This window comes from Notolabrus celidotus, chromosome 2, assembly GCF_009762535.1.
Source record: "Notolabrus celidotus isolate fNotCel1 chromosome 2, fNotCel1.pri, whole genome shotgun sequence".
Classification (NCBI taxonomy): domain Eukaryota; kingdom Metazoa; phylum Chordata; class Actinopteri; order Labriformes; family Labridae; genus Notolabrus; species Notolabrus celidotus.
This window is the reverse complement of record NC_048273.1, coordinates 15454701-15479517: the sequence shown is the minus strand read 5'-3', so window position 1 is coordinate 15479517 and position 24817 is coordinate 15454701. Positions and strand designations below refer to the sequence as shown.

At 40.9% G+C, this 24817-nt stretch overlaps 1 protein-coding gene across 2 annotated transcripts in view; it reads left to right on the top strand.

Moving 5' to 3' along the window:
• LOC117830838 (zinc finger protein GLIS1) overlaps nucleotides 1–24817 on the top strand; it is an 81680-nt gene that overhangs the window by 6548 nt on the left and 50315 nt on the right. For both annotated transcript variants that reach the window (XM_034709142.1, XM_034709135.1), the window contains exon 3: nucleotides 23874–24066. In XM_034709142.1, coding sequence (XP_034565033.1) covers nucleotides 23874–24066 — 193 coding nt within the window. The remainder of the gene's footprint in view (nucleotides 1–23873; nucleotides 24067–24817) is intronic.

Here is a 24817-nt window from a genome sequence, read left to right as displayed (position 1 = left end):
TCTCACTTATTCTTTCTGCCTGGACAGATTTGCCATGGCTGACCACACGTCTATAGACTCTTTATTACTCATGCATTTTCAGACAGCAGCGACTCCTCTCGCAGACCTCTCTGTGTATGACTTAGCACACGGGTGGGTTTTTGATTTACATCTCGGCTGTGCCACTTGCTGTTCTTGGCTCGACACTGCTGTGTTTCATCAAAGAAAAATCCGCTCCACTCTGACTGTGGCAGTCAGGACGGCCGTCCGCCGCTGTGCTGCCTCTGCCAGAGTGGTGCTGAGAGCTGACTGGGCCCTTGCAGCTGTCAGCTGGGGAGGTGAGAGAGAGAGAGGGAGAGAGAGAGAAAAGAGAGGGAGAGAGAAAAGAGAGAAGGAGAGAGAGAGGGAGAGAGAGGGAGGGAGAGAGAAGTGGATATTAGGAGCAGGGCTAAACAAGCTGTGAGAGCACAGATTGAGTGTGAAAGGGCAGTCCTGGACGTCTGAGTCAATCATGAGGATTTCATCTTTTCCACATGAGAATATGTTACTACTGAATCAGCTGTTTATCCTTTTTAACTATGATCAAGATGTTAGTAACATTCACAGAGTCATGGTTGCTAAGGATGAATCAGGTCACCATTTAAAGCTGCTTCAGCAACAGTTTGAAACACTCACATTTTTAGACTCAGCTTTTAAAACAGTGTCTGAAATGGCTTTTTTTTTATATGGCTAGGCATGTTGGTGATGAATCAGCCAATCAAGCACCGGCTCCAACTGACTGGTCAAAAACAAATGTGCAAACATGATGCAAACTGAGGCGGTTTTAATGCCTTCATTAGAGTGGTGCAGAAAGCAGCCAAAAAACCTGAATTTTATCCTCTCTCTTGTTCTCTCCCCGTCTCTGCCAGGAAGCTGCCATGGGGCAGTGCCCAGTCAGCGCACTGCACCATTGGCTGGCGCTGCCCCAGAGGACTATGAAAGACATTATAAAGTCTAATAGTGCAGTTTATATACTTTATTAGTGCTCGTTAATAGAAGCCAAGCATTCTGGAAGAATTACTTATTCTCTAGTCATGTGCAAAGCAATCCAGACCCTGCGCTGCATTAACTTGCTCACCAGGACTAATAAGTGCACAAAGGAATGATGGAGGAAAGGTTGCATGGGGAAAATACACTCTAGCATGTCTGTGAAAGATGTGGGTTTACATCAATCACAAACCCTGAGCGTGACAACTTGGGCGTCTGCAGATTTGGACTCAGATTTTCATACCTGCATTATATCTTGGCAGATCTCTATGTGTTATTGACCTTGATAGACAGCTAGGTTTAAGTCCATATCTGTGGATTCCTTCTCCCAGAGATATATTTACAATCACTGGAAAGAAAATCTTACAGTCCCAATTTGTTATAGCTTATATATTTTTCAAAATCGAAACCATCCCTTGAGTGTGGAGTGATATCATCCCTGTTCATCCTTTGTCAGCACACAGGCAGCATTGTAACACAGGTGGACGTGTGTCTTGTGAAAATGTTTCTTTTTTCAGTTGTGAATTTGGACAACACAGCGCTACAAGAAGAGAGGAAGTAGAGGATTTGGAGAAACTTATGCTGCTGCTCTGTTCAAGTTAATGCCTGTAAGTCCACGTTGCAGGGAGCTGGGAGCTTGGCCAGGCCGACTCTGGATGTTAATAAAGTTTAGAGGCTCTATGCCAGCGCTGTGATCTGTAATGCTTAGGGTTATTTTACAGACTTTTTACAGACAATTATATTTGAAAGGGCAGGCTGTTTTTCAGTGGGCTAATATCAGAGCAAGGAGATAGAGAATGTGATAAGAGGATGCAATTTCCCATGATGTGATTCTGCAGTGTGATGTTTTTTTTATGTGTGGGAATGTCTTCAGTTTGTGAACTCCTCATGAAGCACCAGAACAGAAACAAAATGAAAGTACTCTTTACTTAGTTACTCTTTTTCCAGCTTCATACTAGCTACACTCCCTAAAACTTGGTGCTTATGTAGCTACAACAACTGACAGATGGATGTTAAGCATCTACAAGACTCTTTGACATCATATTAAAGAGGACAGCAAGCATTGCTGACTGCACTCCCAGTCCATTTTCTTAGCACATACAAAGGCTGACTACTTGATCTGTCTATCAGATGTCATAGTCTTAGTTTAATCATCATTGACAAAGCGTTGCCCAACATAGAGTTGAAGGAATCTGAGACGACATTGGCTTGTATAGTAACTGCACTCATGTCCCTACCTACCAGAGATGTCAGCTCGATTTCACCCTCTGGAGCAGAAAACCACAACGCACAGACGAGCTGGTTGCTCATTCTACAAGTTTCCACTGGAAACAACAGAAACATCTGTTATCTTCTGTCTCCTGTTGTGTCTGTCTGCTTTACATTCACTAGATCAGAGTGCATTTTAAAGAGAACTGTGCCGTGTTTATTTTGGCCATGTTTTCCCGACTATCAGTTCCCTTTTACTTTGATTTACTGTTGCTAGCATTAAATGTAGGACCCCTTTCCTCCATTTGAACCAAAGCTGATAGAGGCTGTGCAATAAGTGTGTTAAATGGATCCATATTACACTGAGTAATAGCCTCAGTATGCACTCTTCATTAACATGCTTAACATTCCCCCTAAGACCCAGAAGTCGGCTTCTATAATACACCGCTTAACACAAACATCATGTTGGACTCTAGGATCTCTTATGGGGATCGTTGTTGGCAGTTTTAGTAGTGAGCAGATTTGGATGGTGTGGGTTTTTGTGCCTTTGTGTGTGTGTGTGTGTGTGTGTGTGTGTGTGTGTGTGTGTGTGTGTGTGTGTGTGTGTGTGTGTGTGTGTGTGTGTGTGTGTGTGTGTGTGTGTGTGTTTGCAAATGTTTTGGTGAAAGTTGAGGATAGATGGACACATTCATGACCTCAAAGCATGAAAGCCTTGAAAAGTTAATAAAATATGCACACTCTTAGCCAGCTAATTAGAGCAGAGATCTAGCAACAGAAAGGACTCTGTTGCAACACCGCCTGGCCAGTTGTTGCAGGATTCCAAAATGAGACACGCAACTTTGTATATGATACTTCAAAATTTCAAAACTTGGCAAAGACAGTGCAAAGCCAGGGATACTTTCAACAACAATCAATCACCAAAGATGCTGCATGCTACAGTCATTTTAAGCCTCTGAGAATATGGCATGCAAGTCCAAATGCACATATGATATGAAAGCTGATGGACTCACTAAGTTTGCAAAATTCTTAATGAAACTAAACTTTTAAACTGAATGAAAAAAGCTGTACTGACTGCTATGTGAAAAATGATTCATGGCTATTGGTCAATGAATAGAGAGTTAAGAAATGCTTTGAGTCTAAAATACTAATAAATGAAATTATTAGCATACACAAGCGACGAGCATCAACGCTATGGACTAATTTATTTTTATTTTATTAATTGCGATAGGCAATGATGGCTTTGAGGCATTACTCTGTACTATTAACATGACAGATCTCTCTGTTAGTGCTCAACTATGCCAAAAAGGAACACCTAACAGGAGCTTTAAATGACTCAGGAGCTACACCAATTTTGAATATTTTGTGATGCTTACTGTCATAAACAAAAGGCCTAAACTGGTTAGGATTTGATGGTTTTGGGATTTTAGTAGCTTTAGTGCTTTGGACACTTTAACACACACTTAATATCAATGTGTGTTTGAGTATCAAGTCATTTGCACTAACTGTATGATATAATGTCTTGTGTGTTCTTGTGGTTTTATACTAAGAGGTGTCTTTTTTTATCAGCTCTTGAATTGCCATCAGCTGCTTGACCTTGGGTAGGTAATGTTAAAAACAACAACAATGTGATCCTAATGGAATCCGGTGCATAGCTGTCCTAGCTGGCTTGACATTTACAGCCGTTTCCTGCAGCTCAGCGTTAAACTTTAAAAAACAAAGCCAAAACCCATCAAGAGGGGCTTCACTCGCCTTAAAACTGATAGGCTCAGATTCTTGGATCTGTTCAAACTGGAGGGGTTCACACGGCTTCAGTAACCAATAAACCTTCCCGTAGCAGGAAATGTCTCCTATATATCATCTGCGCCTTCTTGACAAGAATATTTAGGATGAGTACCTGGCTTCCTCCCCAGTATGTCCTCACTGAAGCTGAGTCACAGATTTAGTGGACAGATAGAAGGAGCAGAGAAATAAGTGGAGAGCAAGATTGCTCCCTTCTCTCCTTTCTGTTTATCTAACTTTTGCTCTTATAAAGTCAGCTCATAGTACATGTTGACTGATACCGATAAAAAGCCTAATCAGGCTCTTTCAGCTCGTACTGACAGTGATCTAATAGGCGTGTGTTTGGAAGTTGAAATGAATTAGGCAGCGTTAGAGCCGTGACAGCCAGGTGCTGAGCACTTGGCACAGAGTACCCAAAACCTCAGCCAATTGGAAAATGCTTTGCAGAATTTATCTTCAGCCTTTTCCCTTGACAAATTATTTTATTGTTCCCACACAGTTGGTTTTCATTTAGTCTTTTGGCTAATGACAGGCAGAGAGCATGTGGGCTATTGTTATTCCTTCATTCAGCATAGATACTCTGACTGGAAGTTGCTCACATCTGATAGAGCACTCTGCAAAGAAACTGACCAAAACGTGACACAAAGAAGGTTTACAATCATACACAGATGCTACACAGATTATGAACTTTAGTATAACGAGTAAGAAGGACAATCTTGATAGGCTTATTGCTCTGTATTTACTTTAAGTACCTCTGTGGCATGACCTTACTGACTGTCTGTCAAACCTGCTTCCTGAAGCAACAACTTCTGTTCAACCTCCCCTCAGTGAACTCCAACCTCCCCCCCAAAAAAAACCCTTTAATCACATTATTCTGTGTGTCTCATGTACCCGGACTTGTAGAAATGCTGTGTGAAAGCTGCAGATGGTAGAGATACGGTGAAACTTGCCTTGCGTCCGAGCCCTGCACTCTGCCTGACCTGGGCTCGATGCATCAGGACTGGGCTGCTAATCTTTAACAAATGCTGGGAGACTCCATGACCGGGCCCTCTCTGAGATGGCTTAGTCAAAACAGCCGCTCTGCTCCTGAACACAGCCTCAGCCCCTAGCTTAATTCAAATGCTGATTAACTAACAAATACCTGCTGCTTGTTCCACGGCATTACACAGCTCCATACATGCTGTAGCGCTGCATGCAGTTTGACAGCGTGTAGTGGAACACACAGACCTACTGTGTTTCAGGCTTTTAGGGATTTAGCAGTTTAATGATGCAGGAAATGTTCACTGAGCAAAAGCATACAATCACTGCACTGAATGAGAAGAGTGTTATTGTTTAACCTGTCACAGTATCTTGCAGGGATTGTGTTTTTTCAGTCAGAGTTGAAAAAGATCTGTATGAATAAAGGTTCTCCTGCATTGTGAAATCCTGTATTTTCCATAATGATATACAAACAAAGCATACAAAATCTTTCGCACCAAATTGACATGTTTTCTTTCACCCTTGTAAGCATTTGTTACTCTCAAACTGTGATTTACATTCCCAGTGAAGGTAAATCAACAAAATCAGCAAGCACCAATCCATACTGACAACCATGAACAAAACAGCCAAGATTTTGACAGTCTGGTTTGAATTGAATGATTTCTGGATTGAGATGATAGCTGATTTGCTAACAAAGTTGCATCATCACAGCATTACCCGCCAACTAGCCTGACAGTTAAAAACCAAGCTTTTCTTTTGGTTCATGATTCCTGCAGTGAGGAAAGATGGTTTGAAATTTCACTTCCATTAATTATCTTCCAGTCTTGCTCTCTCTCTCTCTCTCTCTCTCTCTCTCTCTCTCTCTCTCTCTCTCTCTCTCTCTCTCTCTCTCTCTCTCTCTCTCTCACTCTCTCTCCCCTGCAAAGATTTCTAAGAAAATCTTTTGCTGCCAGGCACATAACCCCTGATCACATCACTGCCTCCAGCTCTTATCTAACATCACTTTACATCTTTCTTTCAGTTAACGGTCACAAAAGGCTGCATTACATTCAATTCAACAAAGGTCAACAGGACCTGTTAGCCATGTCGTTGATAGCATTGGCTGTGTGTGAATGTAATGCACACTTTACCACAGCTCCCACTTTTACGGGCCAAGATCTGTTATTCGACACGAAAATATGGCCAATCTAGGCCACTGTAAAGATGCCAGTCTTCTACGAGCCTCCAGAGCTCTGAGCCATGAAGGAGTCCAATGAGAGAAGCAAAGCATCAGTATATGTACGCTGCAGCCTGCCAAAGTACACTCATTTAACAGCACAAAAAGACTTGCACTGAGAACCCGCATGTTTATGTTAGGGATGATGTAAAATGGCCAGAATTCATATTTCACATCAAATTTTTCTTTTAAGATGTCTTCTCTCAATTTTTACGAGCAAGGAAACAAACATTTGCATTTCAAAGTTCCTCAAATAAAAATAAATGAAAAGCAAAGCATTTTATGGGTTTGGAGACTATATTGGAAAACAGGTCTGGGGCGAAATGAATATTTTTTATGGTTCGTAAAAGAGCTTCACAATGAATGCCAGGTTATGTGAAAGGCCTGACACATGGCGCAGGCCAGAGCCCTTCAAGGTTCCTTCTTTATTCAGACTTTTCACAGACTTACACAGACAGCTTCAAACTTTACTTTGCAGCCAAACAACACACATGGACGAGGGCAAGACGGTGATGAAGAATGATTTCTTTATTTCCAGTCGTTATCGCTTGTTTAAGCTTCTTCTGGAATCAGACGCATCCAAATATCTATCAACGAAAAGGCTTTTGCACACTCTGCTTTAAATAGAACAATTCCATGTGCATGACAGAAACAATATACACAAGTGAAAGTATAAGATGGACCAATTGTCTTAATCCAAGCTCATCAAAATGACATACTGTATGTATTTGCTCTACAGGCAGATATGATATATTTTGCCTTCTATACCAATGTCAAAGTAGTGTTTTTCTCATGTGTCAGCGTACACTGTAAGACTATAAATTATTTTAAAACTACATATTCAGTCATCACAGTTACTAAGAACAGTCTATAAAAAGGGATTGACATGTAATGAAATGTCCTGGGTCCGACCCTCGCATTTAAACAGCAACAAGGTCCTAACCCTGAAATCATTCCACCAATGACACAAAACACCCGTCTCACTGTAGCTGCTACCACTGGCTAACTCACATTGTGCGGGGGGTCTTATTACAGCCATTAAACAAGAGATGGAAAACACAGGAGGCCTTTAATGCCTGGACATCTGAAATGCACACACATTGAGAATATATTTGCTCATAAAGCTCTTTGATGGTGGCCCTGTCCATTCCAACACACGTTGCTGCTGTCTGTGTAAATAACTGTGTATTGACCCCCCACCACACAAGATTGAGTGTGTTTCCATAGGTGTCATTTGGTACCATTTTGGGTTTTAACAGGCCCCACTGTGCCTCAGTCCCTGTAACCACAGGAGACATGCTATCAGAGCTCAAACAGTGGGCTCTTCCTGTAGACCTGTAGAAAGACGAGAGGTCGACTCAGAGTAGCACCCCCCTCCACCTCCTCCTCCTTCTCCTCACCCAACTCCTCTTCCTCCTCACAGCAGCATTATGGAGCTCTGTTTGATGTGGAGTGATGTATAATGTCTGCTGGACTGTCCATCTAGAGTTACCTAGAGTCCATGTTCCTGTCTCCTTGTGTGATCTGTGTTTGTGAATATGTGTGTGTGGCGGTGAGGAGGGGTGGTCCTTCGTGCCGAAGCCTTTGGTGAATGAGGACTCCCCACACAATAAAAGAACAGTATTGCTGACTTCCTTAGGTATGTGTGGTTTGAAACCCAACACAGGTTCACTCGGTGGAAAACCTGGGGCCCACTCCTATTTATTCTATATATCTACAAAATACTCCAATACTGAGGTGAGACCTCAAGCAGGAGGGTCCTCTACAACACCTAATGGTCATTCTGTTAGCCAAGTATGTGCACTTTGATGGCAGAGGTTGACTATGAGTTTAATGGGATTCTGTGCTGACTGAACGAGCTCCCCATCAGCCACAGCTCATCATGGAGAGGGTGAGAGGGGTTGTCCAGGATGGCTCGCAGTTTGTCCATCATCCTCCTCTCAGCCACTGACTCCAGACTGTCCAGTTCTAGGCCACCCAAAGGGCGGGCCTTCTTTACCAGCTTGTTAAGCTTGCTGGCCTCACCTGTCCTGATGCCTTCCCCCCAGCATGGCACAGCAAAGAACAGAGCCCTGACCACCAGAGACTGGTAGAAGATCTTTAGAAGCCTGCTGCAGACACTGCAGGATCTGAGTCTCCTCAGGAAGAACAGTCTGTTCACTTTACTACTACTTGTTTACTTTATTTACTGTTCAACTAACAAATGTGCAATTTATTTAATTACTGCACAATATACACATTCTACAATATCTGTCTTGTATTATCCATTACCTACTCTGCAAGATATATTATCTTACACTCAATATACATTATTGAATGTGAAACATCTACTGTTTACTTTAGTTCATGTTTGCTCTGTTACTTTCTATTCTGTTCTTCTCTATTAGCTTGGCTCTTGATCTTTTAGTATTTGCAGTTTGGCTTAGTGATTTGAGGAAAGTGTAAGCTTGACTCAAAGAGAAAGCTGATTTTGGTGGAGCCTTTTTGGATCAAGCTTTAAATTACCTCAACCGGGATGACTGAGAACCTTCACAGACATCTAGTTTGAAATGTTCTAAAACCATAACCAAACAGCTATGCAGAGGCTTAGCCATCATTTCAGAAGTGAGGGGGACAAATTGTTAGCATTGTCAAGATTTTAGTGCAAAATGCCATTTTTATATTGTTGTTTTGATTTTTTTTTTTTTACTTTTTGGTTGGGGATTTTTTGGCTTTTAGTGATAGGACAGCTGAAGAGAGATAGGAAACATGGGAAGAGCAGAGAAAGACATGCAGTGAAGCGTCATGGTCAGAATCAAACTGAGGCAGAGGTAACAAGAGTGATGTCTGGGGGTCCTCCCCCAGAAAATATTGAGCATCTAATACTTAATTCCTGCATCATGGTGAATATTATTGTGACTGAGAGTTGAATACAAGCATGAACTTATCAAACGCAGAAATTGCATAACCAACTTAAATTGTTAGATATAAGGAAAGAGTGCAGGGTCTTCTGCTTTTAGCTGACTTGATTGCTTTGAGTTATAGCACATCTTATATCCCGCCTAGTTGGAAGCAACAGCAACAGCTGGAGCGTGCTTGACCGGATGCAGGAAGAGCACTCTGTTCACACCCACTCATGGCGCGCTCAGAACAACTTGGAAAAATGAGCTCAGACTTGTTAAAATTAATTGAACGGCTGTCAAACTTGATTCACAGTATAGAAAAGTGCGGGGGACATAGGTGACAGATACGGCAGCCACGGGGGATGCGTACCCTGTGTACCCTTCGTCCGCTACGCTCCTGCAGCTATGTATCATCCGATAATGACTTGTTTCACAGTTAAAGTCTCGTACATATTGTGCAATACCTTTTGTGTGCTGTATTCTGTGTATCAGTCAACTTGGGCAGAAGTCTCTTTTTTTCTGAAAAGAAAAACTTTCTTAGTGTGGTGAAATGTCGGGGTTTTGAGACCAGGGACATGAAGCAACACCAATAACTCCAATAATCAAATAAAAATAAAAGCTTCCCTCTGTGCCTCTACTGTCAGAGCAAATTGTGGGTTTTTGAAAAACTAATTTTCCTTTAAGAGCTCAATTTTTGAGGTGAATTAACCCCTAATCATCCTGACTGGCTAATATTTAGTGGTGGACAGTGTGGAGAAGGCTTCAACTTAAACCGGAAACTTCGAAAAGTCAAAGCAATTACTATTCAAGCTTTTAACATATCCATTCCTCAAAGTAACATTCCTTTATTCTTCCTCTGCTAAAACAACAAAAGAAACAAAGATGTAGGAAGTGAAATTGGATTCCTCTTTTGGTTCCCAAAACATCTGGTTTGGCCCTTGTTTTAAACAACTAGCGTCCCCTGTGTGAATAACAGAAGGTTATGTGCACTGTGTGTAGGTAAGAAAATAATCATTTTCAAATGTCTCTCCATTCAAATGTGATCTAATTACCAACACTTAAATTCAACCTCTCAGTCAGACCACCGACCATCAAAGGAATTTTTCTCCAGACATTCCCCTAACTATTCATTTGTTTCTCCCCCACTTCTGCCTCTAAACCATTAAAAAATATACAGTTATTGCTGCAAATTGATCACTTGTTTTACAGAAGTCACATAAACCTCCACTCTTGTCAAATTGTAATCGATGGCAGGAGGTGTAGCGGGGCGAGAAGAAGAGAGACGATATGTCAGATGGGCCTCGATGGGTCTGCTACATAAAGATCCTCTCATGTTCTGTGGTTGGGTTTGGCCACTGTCATTTCCGAGGAATTTCCTGCCATCTGTGTTCAATCGAATTCTCTCACAGATTTGGGATTGCTTGTAAATATTGGGTGCTGGCTGAAGAGGGCTGAAGGAGTACTGTGAGTTCTGTACTTGACAGCTTTTCAGACCAAAAGAACAGGCAACTGGCACGGGGGTAGGTTCAGCTAGCACTGTCATGTTTAATGGAGCTACAGAAAGACGATAAGGTATCTAGCTGCTCTTTTACACTGAAGCTCAATTTTAATTTGGTTTATGCAGTGCCTTCTTTTAGGACTGCTGGTCACATGGATTTTAAGTGTGATGGTCTGCTAGTGAGTTGTGTTAAGTGTATGCATGATAACCCATAATTAGGGATGTTGCTGATTTGACTGACAGATTGGTGTATTATAGCAATTTACTAGACGGCTAAGCTAAGAGCCTTAACCTAGCCTCTCTACTGATTTCCAGATTAGTTGAAAGTTAGTTGAAGTCAGCAGTTCCAACACGGTGAACGCCATCTTTGGGACTGAGACTACGTCCACATTAATACAGTCTGAGGCACCAAAATAGCATTCACACACTCAAGGTGGAATGTCTCATTAACTATTCAGTGAGTTGCCTTGAAGTTGAGTTGAGATGTTTATGTTCCCCTCTGAATGGATTTGATGTACTCTGGTTATCCCAAACTAAACTTATGGAAACTTAAACAGTTAGCATGTTAACCTTGTTCCTGTTTAACATTGTTGTCAAGCCAGCATAAGCATAAGGTTGAAACTATCTGAGGTTCTCTTAATCAATGTGTGCAAATAGTCAGCTCATTTATTTATATTTTAATCCTGTACAGTTTGTTAAACAGTGTTATACCATATGAAAGCTTTTTAATGCTATTACCAACTTAGCTTGGTCACCATCTTTACCTGATCTTGTGTTTATTGTATATTGAAAATATAAGTTGTCAAACAATCTTCAAACTCAAAGCAATGCATACCAAATTTGACTTATTTATTGATTAATTATTGAAGTTTTGGCATACAAAATAATTGTGTACAAAAAACATGTGCAAATCTTGTTACTACAATGACAAATCATTGTAATTAACACGTCATAACACATTATAAAATTTACAAAAACAGGATACAATAAAAAATGTAAACAGTCAATTATGGTTTTACAGTACCCATATTTTCAACTGACAATACCACAGCAATGTCAAAAGCCAATTTATTCTATAAAATAATTATGTTAGCAACTGCATTTCTTTGTCCCATCTGAACGTTTTTTCTTTTTTTTAGAAAAATCAAAAAATATTAGAGATTACACTTTACTGTCATGAGCCTCCCTTTTGTTATTGTGACACATAACCCATTTTTTATGTGACAATTATCAAGAGATAAGACAGTGGAAAGAGAAAGAAGCAGGAAGAGGGAGTGGGGCCTGACATTTGGCAAAAGGCTGCAGATCAGAATGGAAACAGAGCTGCAAAGATTATAGCCTCTGTACAGTGGGCTCGTGATTTTAAGCACCAAGTCAAACCAGCATAAAAATTGAGAGTAAATGAGAATAAAGCCTCAGCTGATAGTTGAAGTACAGACTGAAAATGTTTATATTTGAACAAGTTAAGAGCTACACTGATGTTTGATACATTGGTCTGATTTCACTACAGTTTCAGAATGACATCTGCTGTGTTTGGAAATGACACAAGTGGGAACACAGGCTTTCTGAGGCCTACTGTTTAAACCGGGGAAAGGCAACTCTGCACTGAACTGCCATGTTTATTTTTTTTTTACAGCAGATCTCTACACACTGGTTATTCTCAACACAAATGCTCACACAGACAAACACACAGGCACTTGCAGATTTAGGATGTAAACCGTGCAAACAAACCCTGATTTTAAACCCTAAAGAACTTGTGATGTTATTTATTTCTAGTTGTTGTTGAAAAAATAATCAGATTTTGTGAAGTAGCGTGCAGGTCTCAGCTTTGACACTTTCTCTGAGGGTGTGGTGCTTGTCACTCCTCTGGACCGGCTGCGTTACTCTGCCAGTATTTACTGCCGCCTCTCCAAACAGAGCAGTCTCTTGTCTGGCTTTGAAGCACCTCCTGATCCCATGCCGAGGTTTCAGCCCTGTTGGCCTGGCTCTGGAGCTGCGTTGTTCACCAGCCCTATAAAGGTGTCTGTCACAAAGCCAGACATCCCTGTCACGTCTGCTGGCCAACTGCATTACGTCTTGTTAGTCTGACGGTCTATCAAGTCGGTGCATGGGCCCGTCTGATGCTTTACGCTCTGTAGGGCCGTTACAATTATGTGGCTTTTCAGTCAAGTTGTAGGATGTGGTTTGGCTGAGCATCGCCTGTAAAACTTTGTGATTGTCTATGATTAATCCTGGCAGTGAACAGATTTGTGGGCATAATCTTGTTTTGATAGCGATTGTCAGGATGGATTGTGGCTACTGGTGGCTTTAATGTGGTTTGTTGACTATGCATTTTTTTATTTGATCAACAAATGCTCCAAAAGAGTTTGACAAAAAGATAGATGATATGTTTGCTTTTCTGATTGTCAATCATTGCATTGCTGTTTTTCTTTTCTACTTTTTTTTCCAAAGGTCAGTTAGCAGACAGTGTCTTCAACTTCTACAAGTCCCTTTTCTTGGATTTAGCAGAGATTTAGTCTGGGATTCTGTATCTTGAGCTCAGTGCTTTTTTTGTTAGGGTATGCTATAATAACTCTGTTCTGTGGATCGTGATCATTTTGGTGTGTGGAAACTTTAATGCATCTCATTCTGAGTGTATTCTCAGCATTGTGCAGTTATTCAAAGACCTTACAATAGTGTCTGTATTTTTATGTATAGTATTCTGCAACAGAGAGAAGGAAAACTACATTATAAATGAAAATGTGCACCCTGTAACCAGTTTAGAGGTTCACTCTGCAAAAGCAGATGCTGCCAAATAACATGTTAGAATGAATATAAGGGAGACAGAATGAAACAAACAGCCTCCAAAATGACCATGAGCTGAAGCAGTTTTGAAACAAGCAAACAAATAAACAAATTATAGAAAGGATTATAGCAGGTCGGTCACTTTTAGCCTTGTTTTCTTTATAACCTTCCTCATCAGGGCTGTCAGTGTTTATGCGTGAATTGCAATGCGATTAAGTTCCAAAATCAATTCTATTTTTCACCTTTTGGTACACCTGGTGAGCGGCCTCAGTTTTTTCCTGCTTCCCTTCTTCTACCGTGATGGAAAATAACCACACCACTACGTCTCTGAATGGTACATTTCATTAAAACTCCTTGAATTGACGAGTTAAAAGCAATAAGCCTTTTGTGCCAAATGTAACTAAAAGAATCACAGAAGTACTTCAAGTTAGAGCTACCACCTACAAGCTAAGCATACAGGTGCAGCTAATTAGGCTGATGTCATCAGGTAACCGCACCACAAAATCAAGCAGGGAACTATTTTGGAGTGTGTGAAACACCACAGACTGGTAGATGAAACTAAATTGAAGGATTTAACGACTGTATTTGCTTAATGTGGAAACTGACTGAAGGCCAGTCAATTAAAATATCACAGAAGATGTTCAAATTCATGCTAACACCTACAAACTAAACATTCCAGTGCAGCTAATCAGACGGATGCCAGCGGGTAACCACATCACAAAAACCGGGAGGCAAATTACTTTAGGCCAGTCAATGTGGAAGACTCGGGACTAGGGGATGTCCTTAGGTTGGCATGTATTGCTTTATATTATTAATTTGGCTTAAAATCTGTTTTGGGATGACTTTAATTTCAAACAAGGGATTAAAAATGTGATTGATAATTTGACAGCCCTACTTACTATATAACCAGCGTTCACAACCATTATGCGTTTAAAGCCTCTGTGTTGAGTTTTTTACTTGTTGTGAAACAGATTTCAATTTCTCTTTGTTTACAGAAGCAAACAAGACCATCCAAAACAGGATTGTTGCTTTCTGCATTGTAATTTTTGATGCATGAAACTGCTACAACAGGGGTAGGTTTCAGACCAGAGGATTAGTAGCATGCCAAAGAAACAGTCCTTGGCTTTTTCAAAAGCAAATACTCTCAAGGAGTGACATATTTGACTGTTTAGAGAAAGCAGGATGAGACTTTTTGTATCTTGGCGTGAACAGAACGAGCTCTGTTAGGCTAAGCTATGAGATGTACCCTTTGCCCATAGGAGGCACCAAAATCAACACAAACTGAAAGTTCCTCACAGCAGCTTTAAACAAATCTCGAGTGAAAAAGACAACAATCAAACATTGAACATCAGATCTAAAAATAGAATATGCTTTATTTATGAGTCTCGGGTCACTGTCTTGGGGTTAGGTTTTAATAATTACCATCAAATCATGTTTCCTCATGTTGCATCAGACTATCTGAGTGAGTAATGTTTTTCAGTCACTTTGAAGCATTTGCCTAAAAACAGATAAAGGGCTGCACTACTCATAAATTCAACAGCATGTCTTATCTGAAGCTGTTAGACCTTTATTTCTATATTGCTCACCTGTTGATTGGTTTGCTTCTGTAATGTATGGGCTGGATGACACAGCCAGTGACAGGGTGCTGCCACCAGGTGGTGTAATGCACAAGTGTAAGGATTAATTATGTTAATCTGGGAGGACAGCAGAGGAGATGATTGGTTGCTTGGATCAGAAGGAGGGAGTGAGAAGTGATCAGCACAATGTCATGCAGTGTATCTATCTCAGAGTTCAGTGTGTGTGTGTGTGTGTGTGTGTGTGTGTGTGTGTGTGTGTGTGTGTGTGTGTGTGTGTGCGCGCATGCGTGCGTGTGTGTGTGTATTCCTTTGAGAGTGTGTGTATTTGTGTGAGAAAAATAGTGTGTTTGTTTGTTTTTGTGGAGTCACATAATCCCACAGTATTTTCCCACATGTGTAGCTTTTGCCTTATGGCCTTTATTTTAATCCATGTGGTGGAGCGGTTGGTGTTTTTGGGCCTTGGCGGGCACTGAGCCTGGCACTGGGATGGGGTGATGGGGTGGGTGGGGTAGGTTAGTGGGGTTGTAGGGGATGGGAGGGTTGTTGGCTGCCAACTATTTGTTTGTATTCATGACTGCGGTTAGCACTGCTCCACTTGAAGAGCCTGGTATTGTGAGGACGCCTGCTTCCCACAACATGTGCCCTTTTCTTTTAAAGGCAGCTAATCATGTACCGACCGCTGTGTTCAGCAACATGACTTCAAACTTTGTGACCATTTAGTTCTAACAACCAGATGTATCCTCCAAGAGGTTTCCTCTGACCACTGGGTTTGCAGCTCTTTTTCAGATGGGAATATAATTTCTTTAACTCTATTACTGTTTGGAGCTGAAGCATAATATTGTAATGCTGTGCTGAAAATTTGTAGAGGCTTGCAGCTGCATGCCTCTGAAGCAACACAAGTCTCCCTTCTTCACTTTGACAGCTCTGAAGTTATCGTGTGACCAAGCTGACCATGAGAAAATAAGCAGGAACGTAAATACCTGGTTGAAAGCAGGTAAAATCAGCGAGTACAAATTGATTCTTATCCCCATGAAAGTTCTCATGTCTGCTGGTACTGGTAATCCTCTTACAAAAACACTGACATTTCTGTGCTCCTGCAGTAATTTAATCGAGTTTTCCTTCTTCCCTTCACTCCGCACCTGCTTTAAGAGGAGCTTTCTCCATAGACAATGTTATTTTTCATTTACTTGTGCCCTCAGGTTTTTCAATCATACATCCATTACTAAGCAAACAAATAAGTTCCGGGACTACGCCGCAGACACAAATATAGACATGAGTTATGAGATTCGGAGAAGCCGGGCAGGCTTTAGACCTTAATACACAACATCTGCAGCGGACAAGACCCACAAACCAGAGCATGAGCATCCCTCTACAAAGTCCCGAGGCCTTCTGTCGCACACTTGTATCTGTTGACTCGTCTTGTGTTGAAAGACAGGAAGGAGAAGGAGGGGAGCACGATGGCAGCAGGTGGGGGCAGACAGGAATAAAATGATCATTATTAAGTGTTTAAGTGCTGAATGTTATGATTTATGGAGCCAAAGTGGGGCCAGTTGAGGTGTCACATCACATTTCCAGAGGCATCTGTCTTGCGGTTTTGGCAGCTTGTTGTACCTTGGGTTCAGATGTTTGCATCACACTCCTGACATCCCGCCTCCCCCCGCTTCTCCGTCTTTAAGTACAGTACACCTCTGATCGCCCCCCCTTTCCTCTCCTTAAACCATCCATCCATCTGCACATCTGCTTTTCATTGAGGCCTGCATGTCTCTGAAGACTTGAACGCATTAAACGCTGGCACAAACACAGCCTCACTCTGGCACTTAACACAGCGCTAAGGTGACTTAAAAGGGAGAGGCGAGAATTATAGAAAATGAAGTGTCACCGAAATAAAAAATCGCCCCAGATTACCACCAATTACACATAATAATGCTGTCCAGACCATCTGCTGATCAGATGGAAGAGTGGTATTGTCTGTGGAGAAATAATGATGCCAGAGAGGGCGAGAAAGAGACAGATTCATTGAGCAAGACAGCAACACAGACTTTAAACTACGAGATGATGAGGCTTGATCTTTCCTGTACTGTATAAAGAGGAATTCTTTGTATGATAATATAGTCATAACTACATATCTTGGATAATGGCTGTAATTTAAGAGAGGCTGCGTGCTGCTAGATTGGAGACATGTGTCTGCTGTGCTTTATTAGTCATTTATTAGTCACTGAGGTCAGGGGAGAGTTTTAGCCAAGGCACAACACTGCTGAACTTGAACATGACTCTGATCATCAGCCTCGCAGGCAGCCTGTAAAGGTGTATAATTACAGCGCGCCCTCACTGGCCATGCTCCCCAATGTGAAATTCATGCAGTATGTGAAGCATGTTCAACAATCATTGTAATCACGGTCACAGCAACCGCAGCCTTCCACTAAGGAGTGAGTACTACCCTAATTATCAGAATGACGGAGCCTGTGTTCCTTCATTGTTCCTGTCCATTGTCTTACATTCAGCCCCCATGGTCACAGTGGCTGCATTAATCAGCAGGAGACGGATTAGAATTCACTTTCCACTCATGACCGTGATGCATCGAGGTTTTACAGCTCTGTGCGCCATTTTCCCAGAGGATTTAGTTAAGAAAGGAGCATGACAAATGGATGACATCAGAGCGATGGTATTATGGGGCGATTGGAACCTTGTTCCCCTCCATAACCTCAGCCAAAAAATAATCACACATGTCCCAAAACAAGTTCTCGAGTAACCATGTTCATCCCTTCATAATTACACTCATGTAGGAAGCATTCATTTCTGTATTAAAGTGAAGTAGAGCATAAAAGCAGGCGAACTGCTCCTTTAATTTAACTTCTCCTCTAATATGTCTCAGTGAGCGCCTCAGTTTACAGTCATCCCGTTGTGCAGCCCACTGAAAGGAACGGGCAACTTTAATTATACAGGAGGAAGAGAGGTGAATAGATACCATGTGATGACATTTATGGAGCGGATGACACCACTTTAGCTGTAACCCAGTATTATTAGGTACCATGTTATCAACAGCAGGAATTGTTTTCTCCCTACGGTCCTTCTTCATAGTGATTGTTTTAAGGGTGGTGTTTTTAAAGGGCGGATAACAATGGAATCCTTCTTTGTGCCTGCGTCTTTACTCAGCAATGCTGACATCAGTGGCTCTCTGTGAGGATGAGCCAGCACATCTGTACATGGTCTCTGTGCTGAGAACAACATTTGCCCCCGGTGCTTTGGCACTGTCCTGCCTCTTTCTTTCTCTGTCTCTGTTTCTGCCCCTGCTTACCTGATCTCACGCCCTAACGGCGTCACTCCTAATCGGCCCTGAATGCTTGCAACTGTTTTTATCAGAGCAGCATCCCACCCTGCTCGTTCTAAGGTGCTCACTGGAACTGGAAACAATACTAAACTCAATTTCCATCTGCTGCAATCAACCGTAAATGTAAGGATTTTTTTAATATATACTGTGCCTACAGGGAAGATCAAGAGTTTCCTGTTAAATTGTTGTTTGATTGACATCTAGTGTTTCCTTCTTGGGAATCTGGGGTCTAGAAAGTTTGGTGAATCCCATTATATCCTCTTTTATCATGCGCTAAGATATTTATTTGGGATACTTTCAAACTCAAAATTATTGTTTAAATCAATTTTTTACTTGATTGCAGTTTCCTTCCTGCCTGCCTCAGCAAGAACACTACTATTTTTTTATCATACACCATTGTGCAGTGCTAGGTTATTGCTTAAAAAATGCTTAAAAATTATTCTCAATTTGCCAAAAATATGTGTATTGAATAAAAGAAAAAGGATCCACTCGTGTAAGCATGTTTTCATTGTATAGGTGGTATATAACCACAAGGTACCTTTAATTTCTGTCAAATATATCAGCCTATTACACAGAGACATATTTTTAAATGTAGCAAGTTCTCCCCATGACATATCAAGGAAAAAATTCAGATTGAGAGCCAAAGGAATGTGCAGAAAGATGCCTAGCGCAGCAGACCACCCATAAACTCAACACCTTCAAAAGCAGAATGGTCATCTCCTTTTCTGTCTTCATCTTACTTTTATTCCCTCTTTAATCTGGACACACACTCTCTCTCTCTCTCTCTCTCTCTCTCTCTCTCTCTCTCTCTCTCTCTCTCTCTCTCTCTCTCTCTCTCTCTCTCTCTCACACACACACACACACACACACACACACACACACACACACACACACACACACACTCTCTCTCTCTCTCTCTCTCTCTCTCTCTCTCTCTCTCTCTCTCTCTCTCTCTCTCTCTCTCTCTCTCTCTCTCTCTCTCACTATTCTGCTGTCCCTGCTGCTGCATGTCTTACATTTCACCTCAGTCCCTGTTGCTCTCTCTGGCTCCCACCTCCTGATCAAACTAAACTCTAACACACAATGAAATGTTCTCCGCTGAATTACCATGGCACATTCAATATAAACTGAATTTACTGCTGGGTCTGATCCAAGCCGCCATATGTTGAGGAGCCTGTTTCCCTGACCAGAGCATGACTGATTCTGTTAATGTAGCAAAGCTCTAAATCACCCGAGTGCAAACTTTCTGTAGCCGAGGGATCAAGACTTATAACACTCATTTAACACTCAGAGTTTGGTGAACTGGAGACGCAGAGAAGGAGTCTCTCTGGATAGGGACACTTTAATCCACTTGTGCTTTTTCTAAAATGATATAGAACTTGTCATAAGTGTTGGACACAGGAGCACAGGCTCAGCAGGTCTGTACCTTTGTAGCCTGTTCTGGAAGTACTGAGCCTTGTTTGTTCTTGAATACGTGATCTACAGCATTACATAGGAATACTTTTATGACACAGAAAAACTCCCAGATATGAATAAAACTCTAGATGCTTGTTGGGGGGGGGGGGGGGGGGGCGTTCCCTTCTATAAGAAACCCCCTGACCTGGATTTTAAGGCTCCAAGTGGAAGCGAGAGCTAAACTGAAAATCTATAAAACCTTTCATCACATTTTTGCTACTCTTAATCAAATGTAACAAAATGTAGTTAGTATCTTTTTTCTTGGGGTGTAATTTTGGAACAGTATAAGATGAGCTAGTGCTTCATATTTTCATGCTTTTACTGAATCACATATCAGCACGTAGAAAGGAGTGTCATAGTGACAAACCTGCAGGCCAATATCACCTGACTCTACTGCTCTATTGAGTGATCATTATATATAAATGACCACAACTTTACAATTTTGTTTCACCCTCTCCACACAATGTTGTGTTTACAAGCTTATTTCAGCTGTGTGTAAACGGAAAAGAAATCAGTTATTGCAGGTTGGATGTATTTTATACTGTAGATGTAGTTTAGCTAAACAGCAAGTTTGTACAATGCAGCATTCCCAAACTTGATTATGTCAAAACATTTAGTATTAGTGATGATGAGGGTTGGGTAGGGTGTTGTTAAATGTATGCTTAGTCATGATTCAATTTCAAATCCGACTTGTTTGCCTGCTGTATATGAGTATCATGTATATGAGGTTTCTTTAAATCTCTTTTCATGTTTACCAAAGAGAAATTTCACAAATCTTCATGCCAATTAAACCAAGGGGTTCCCAAAATGGGGGTCGGGACCTTCTGGGGGATTGCGAGATACTAATGGAGGGGTCGCAAGATTTTTTTTTTTTAAGTAATCTAAAATGTAATATTTTGTCCATTACTGTAAATATATATCGAAAATTGATAGTAATTACAAATACTAATTTTTTCATTAGTTTTCTGCCTTTGTTTGTTGCTAGATGACTCCTAAGGTTAGTGTTAGTTAACAATTACAAAAGCATCACTAGTATCGGTAAAGGCCATGTAGGTGGCAAATTTTCTGCAACCAGCTAAATGAAATATAAAGCTACATTTAATCACTTTGAGGAACAGTGGGGGTCACAAGTCTGTAGCACCTACAGTGTATTTTGGGGGTATATAAGTTTAGGAACCCCTGATTTAAACTGAAGAAGAATTTTATTAAATAAAATAGTTTAAAGCTCCTGTGAGGAGTTTTTGGCTGGTCATGAAACAGACTGAAATGTACAGTGAACTGATGCCTTTTTATGAGCTACAAAAGCAACAAAACCGTCAGCGATAAACAGAACTGATATATTTTTCCTTTTTTAATTCCTGTAACTGCTGCCACGGGATAGGTGTCACTAAAAATAATCACAGTCTTTAGCTGTTCAAAGAAAGGAGGATTAGATTTTTTGACAGGAAAAATTACAGAATTACACAATCAGTACAGAGATAAGATGTGCTGCTTCGTCCACAGGGGGCACCAACATCACCATAGATCAGAAGTTCCTCACAGGAGCTTTAAAGCAAACAAATTGAAAAAATGTGTTTTGAATCTGAACTATTCTATCGTGCAATAGATAAACATTCAAGACTCTGTCCAGGTATAAACAAGTATTCATTTTTAATGGTATCTTACCTAAAACGGAAAATATTGAAAATCAGGGTCTCCACAAAAGGGACACTATCTGCTAAATCTCAAGTATCTCTGGAAATCAAAGTCAGAATGTCACCGAAATTTGATTTGGATACTCACTGACAGTGATTTCTTACAATAAAGCTTTATGACATTTTTGTCTCTACCATTTTTAGTCTTTTAAATGTTTCCACTTATCCTGTCACTCATGTACTATAGACATACAGTGAAAAGGGAAACAACAATTCAAAACGTAAGTAAATAAAAGTCTGCCTCCTAACAAGGAGCCAGTGCAGCCAGACCTTCATATAGATTTTTTTTATTTTTGCTGAATGTATTCTTTATCATGTACAAAAGGGGTACACAGGACATGACTGATTGGTGTGTGTCTGTGTCTCATTCACTGGTGACTATGATGCATGTGTGAGAGCGAGCATGTGCATCCAGTCAAGGCTTCATTGACCCACTGCCAGCCCATCCAGTGCTTTATGATGGCAGTATTTTTATATCCTTGTTTGTGTTATTGTGTGCATGCTTGAGGACAGTCAAGGCCTAATTAAGCGATCTCTGATGATGTTAGTCATCTTCATATTGAGTCATGTCACTTCTGACCATCCTGATTGAATTACTCCTGACTCGAGGCAGGGAAACACTTGGCGTCACGTCATCGGGCCTTGAAACTTTAATACAGGCACAGTTGTATACCTTGAGCCAACAAGCAGTAAGAAAGAAATAAGAATTTGGTAAACAGAGTGATTTGTATTGCTTGAAAACAGACCAGAGCTGAGAGACAACTTGCCTCCTGTTAGTGGCTCTGAGTGAAACCAGCGTTGTTCCTTTGCTCCCCTGGTGATACTGGACTGTTTGCATTGCTCGCTTTGCCGTTTGTGTTTCCGCTGTGACCCGTGACAAGACAAATGCAAAAGAGACTGATGTTCATAAGCTGTAGGAGGGATATGTCAAGAGATGTTACTAAAACTGTGGATAACATGGCTCACAAAGTTCTCTTGTTTTCTCTCGTCTTTTGTTTGTCCTTGTAACCTTCTCCTCCCCTCTTCTGTTTGCTCTCCCTCTACATCTGTTACCCCTGTTGTCATATCTTTCCCCTTTGTTTGTCTTTTTTCTTATTTCATCTGCTGCCCAAATCCTCATTGAGCTCTCTCATTATTTTCAAAAGCAGTTAATTTTGACCCCTTATATCATCTTCATTTGTTCATTTATAAGTCTCTTACATACAGGCTGTTTAGGTGACTGTATTAATAATAGCTCATGGTGTGTGATAACATTGTCAATAACATCATTAGGAGAAAATTGAATTTGAGAAATTGAGTTAGGAAAGTTGGAACAGGGGACAAGCGGCCGCCTACACATGAATGTGTGGTGATATCGGCTTACCCTTCAAAAATATTTCCTAATACAGCAAAGCCCTCCCCTTGTCCACTTTCATCTCTTCTTCTCTTGTTTTGATATGTTTTAGTGATGTTTTTAAAGGGGTTTTATTTTTCTTATTAAATATTCAAGTTTGGAGGATAAAAATTATAAAATGAAAAGCAAATGTTGTTTGATAAATACAAGGAGTAAAAACTATTGTTGTATAACAGAAACAGCAACCATCCGCTATATTAAAGATGAGGAACACTGACTACAGTGTTCCTATAAAAGATAATTGCAAAAAAAATTAAAATCATGTTAAATTAATATATTTTCATTTGCTATACCTTCACAATAGCTTGTATTATTATAACTGAATAAGGCTTGCACCACTTTGGAGAAACTTTTAGAACAAAAAGTAAAACACATGTTAGACTGCAAGTCTAACTTCTCCTGCCTTAGCACCCAGAGGTTATATCACTGACACTAACTGCCAACTTTAATGACCCTTTTTCCCCGAATAATTATTCACTAATTAATTAATGCAATAACAAATAAATGAAGTAATTATCTCTATTTTTTCTATTGCATCACACTAGAACAACTGGTGGTTATTTTCCTGAACAGTTTGTAATTTCAACTCTTAATTGAAACAGCAGTGACAATTTTATTATTATTACTTATATTGGCCGGATCTTCCGGACACATTTATTTGAGTGAGTTTATTTTTCCAAAGAGGACGTGTCGCCATTTGGAATACAATTCTTCAATTACTCCAGCAATAATATTTGGAAATAAATCTCCCTAGCATTATTCTTACTGTCATTACTTGGGCTCTGCCAAAGATCTTTGTATATATCACCAGAATCTGCAGTTGTGACAGCCAATAATTATTCCTCAAGAGATTATTAATAATCTGATAGGATTTCAACATGTCACTGATGGCAGCCATCCCACTATAAACTGATTGTTCCTCCAGGACAGTCAGTAGACCACTAAGTCCAATCTGCTGGGTAGGTTTTTAAATGTGAGGCTGAGTTAGAGTTGCTGCTTTGCTCACAGTGCTGTGATACTTTCTTCAACCAACAATTAAACCGGTTCAGTGATATTTCTCCTGTTCTTGTTTCAGTGAACGGTGCCTACTGCTCAGAGAAGGGTGCAGACACAGAGTTGGGTGACACTCAGGCCTCCCTCATGCGATGTGGGCAGAGCTTGCCACTGCTGGTGGGGGGTCATTCAGGGGGGGTTTATACCCAGAGCCTCCACTGTGACAGACCGACGCCCGACCTCCATCTGCAGGACGGCCCTCACCAGGACACCAGGTAAACTGTCGCTATCACTGCAGCTTTCACTTAATCCTGTTCCTGTTCCAGTTTTAAATGCTTCCTGATGGTGTTCTATTACTAACAATATGCAGGTACAATGTGTTTTTCATTATCTGTGCTTTCATAAAGCACATGCACACATGTGTAGCTGGAAAGCTTTTTTTCTTTCTCATGAAAACACACAAAGGGGTCCAAAGTACAACATTTATGTTTCACTAATGCGATTCTTCTGTTGTGCAATCTTTGACTACTGTTAGTCCAAAGAATTTCATAGTGAACTATGTTATGGGGTCTTCCCTCCTCTTTCTTTCTTACCTATCAAACTAAAAGTTCTCTTGGACAGAAATTCACCCCTCTCGTATCGTCTCTCAATGTTTTTACTTCAGCCTAACAGGAAATGTCCCTCCTGAAGAGAACGAAAGAGGGAGTCAAGTCTTTATTAACAACAACGACGACAAGGCCTGCCCATGGATCTCTAAAATCCTAGGTAGCATTAGCTCTGCTATTCCCTCAGCGTGCTCAGGGGGAAGGACAAAGACGATTCCTTTATGAGACAGCCCGGAGAAAAGAAAGCTCTTCTCACATCACTCAGGGGCTTTGGACAAAATCCATAATGAGCCAACTGACAGGAATGATTATGAAGGAGATCACAGCAACGCATGGAGAAATCTGACCTGGGCTCCCTATTCAGCGGGGCAAAGATTCCCACCATAATACACAGTATTGTAAACGCTGACCCTTCCTAGGC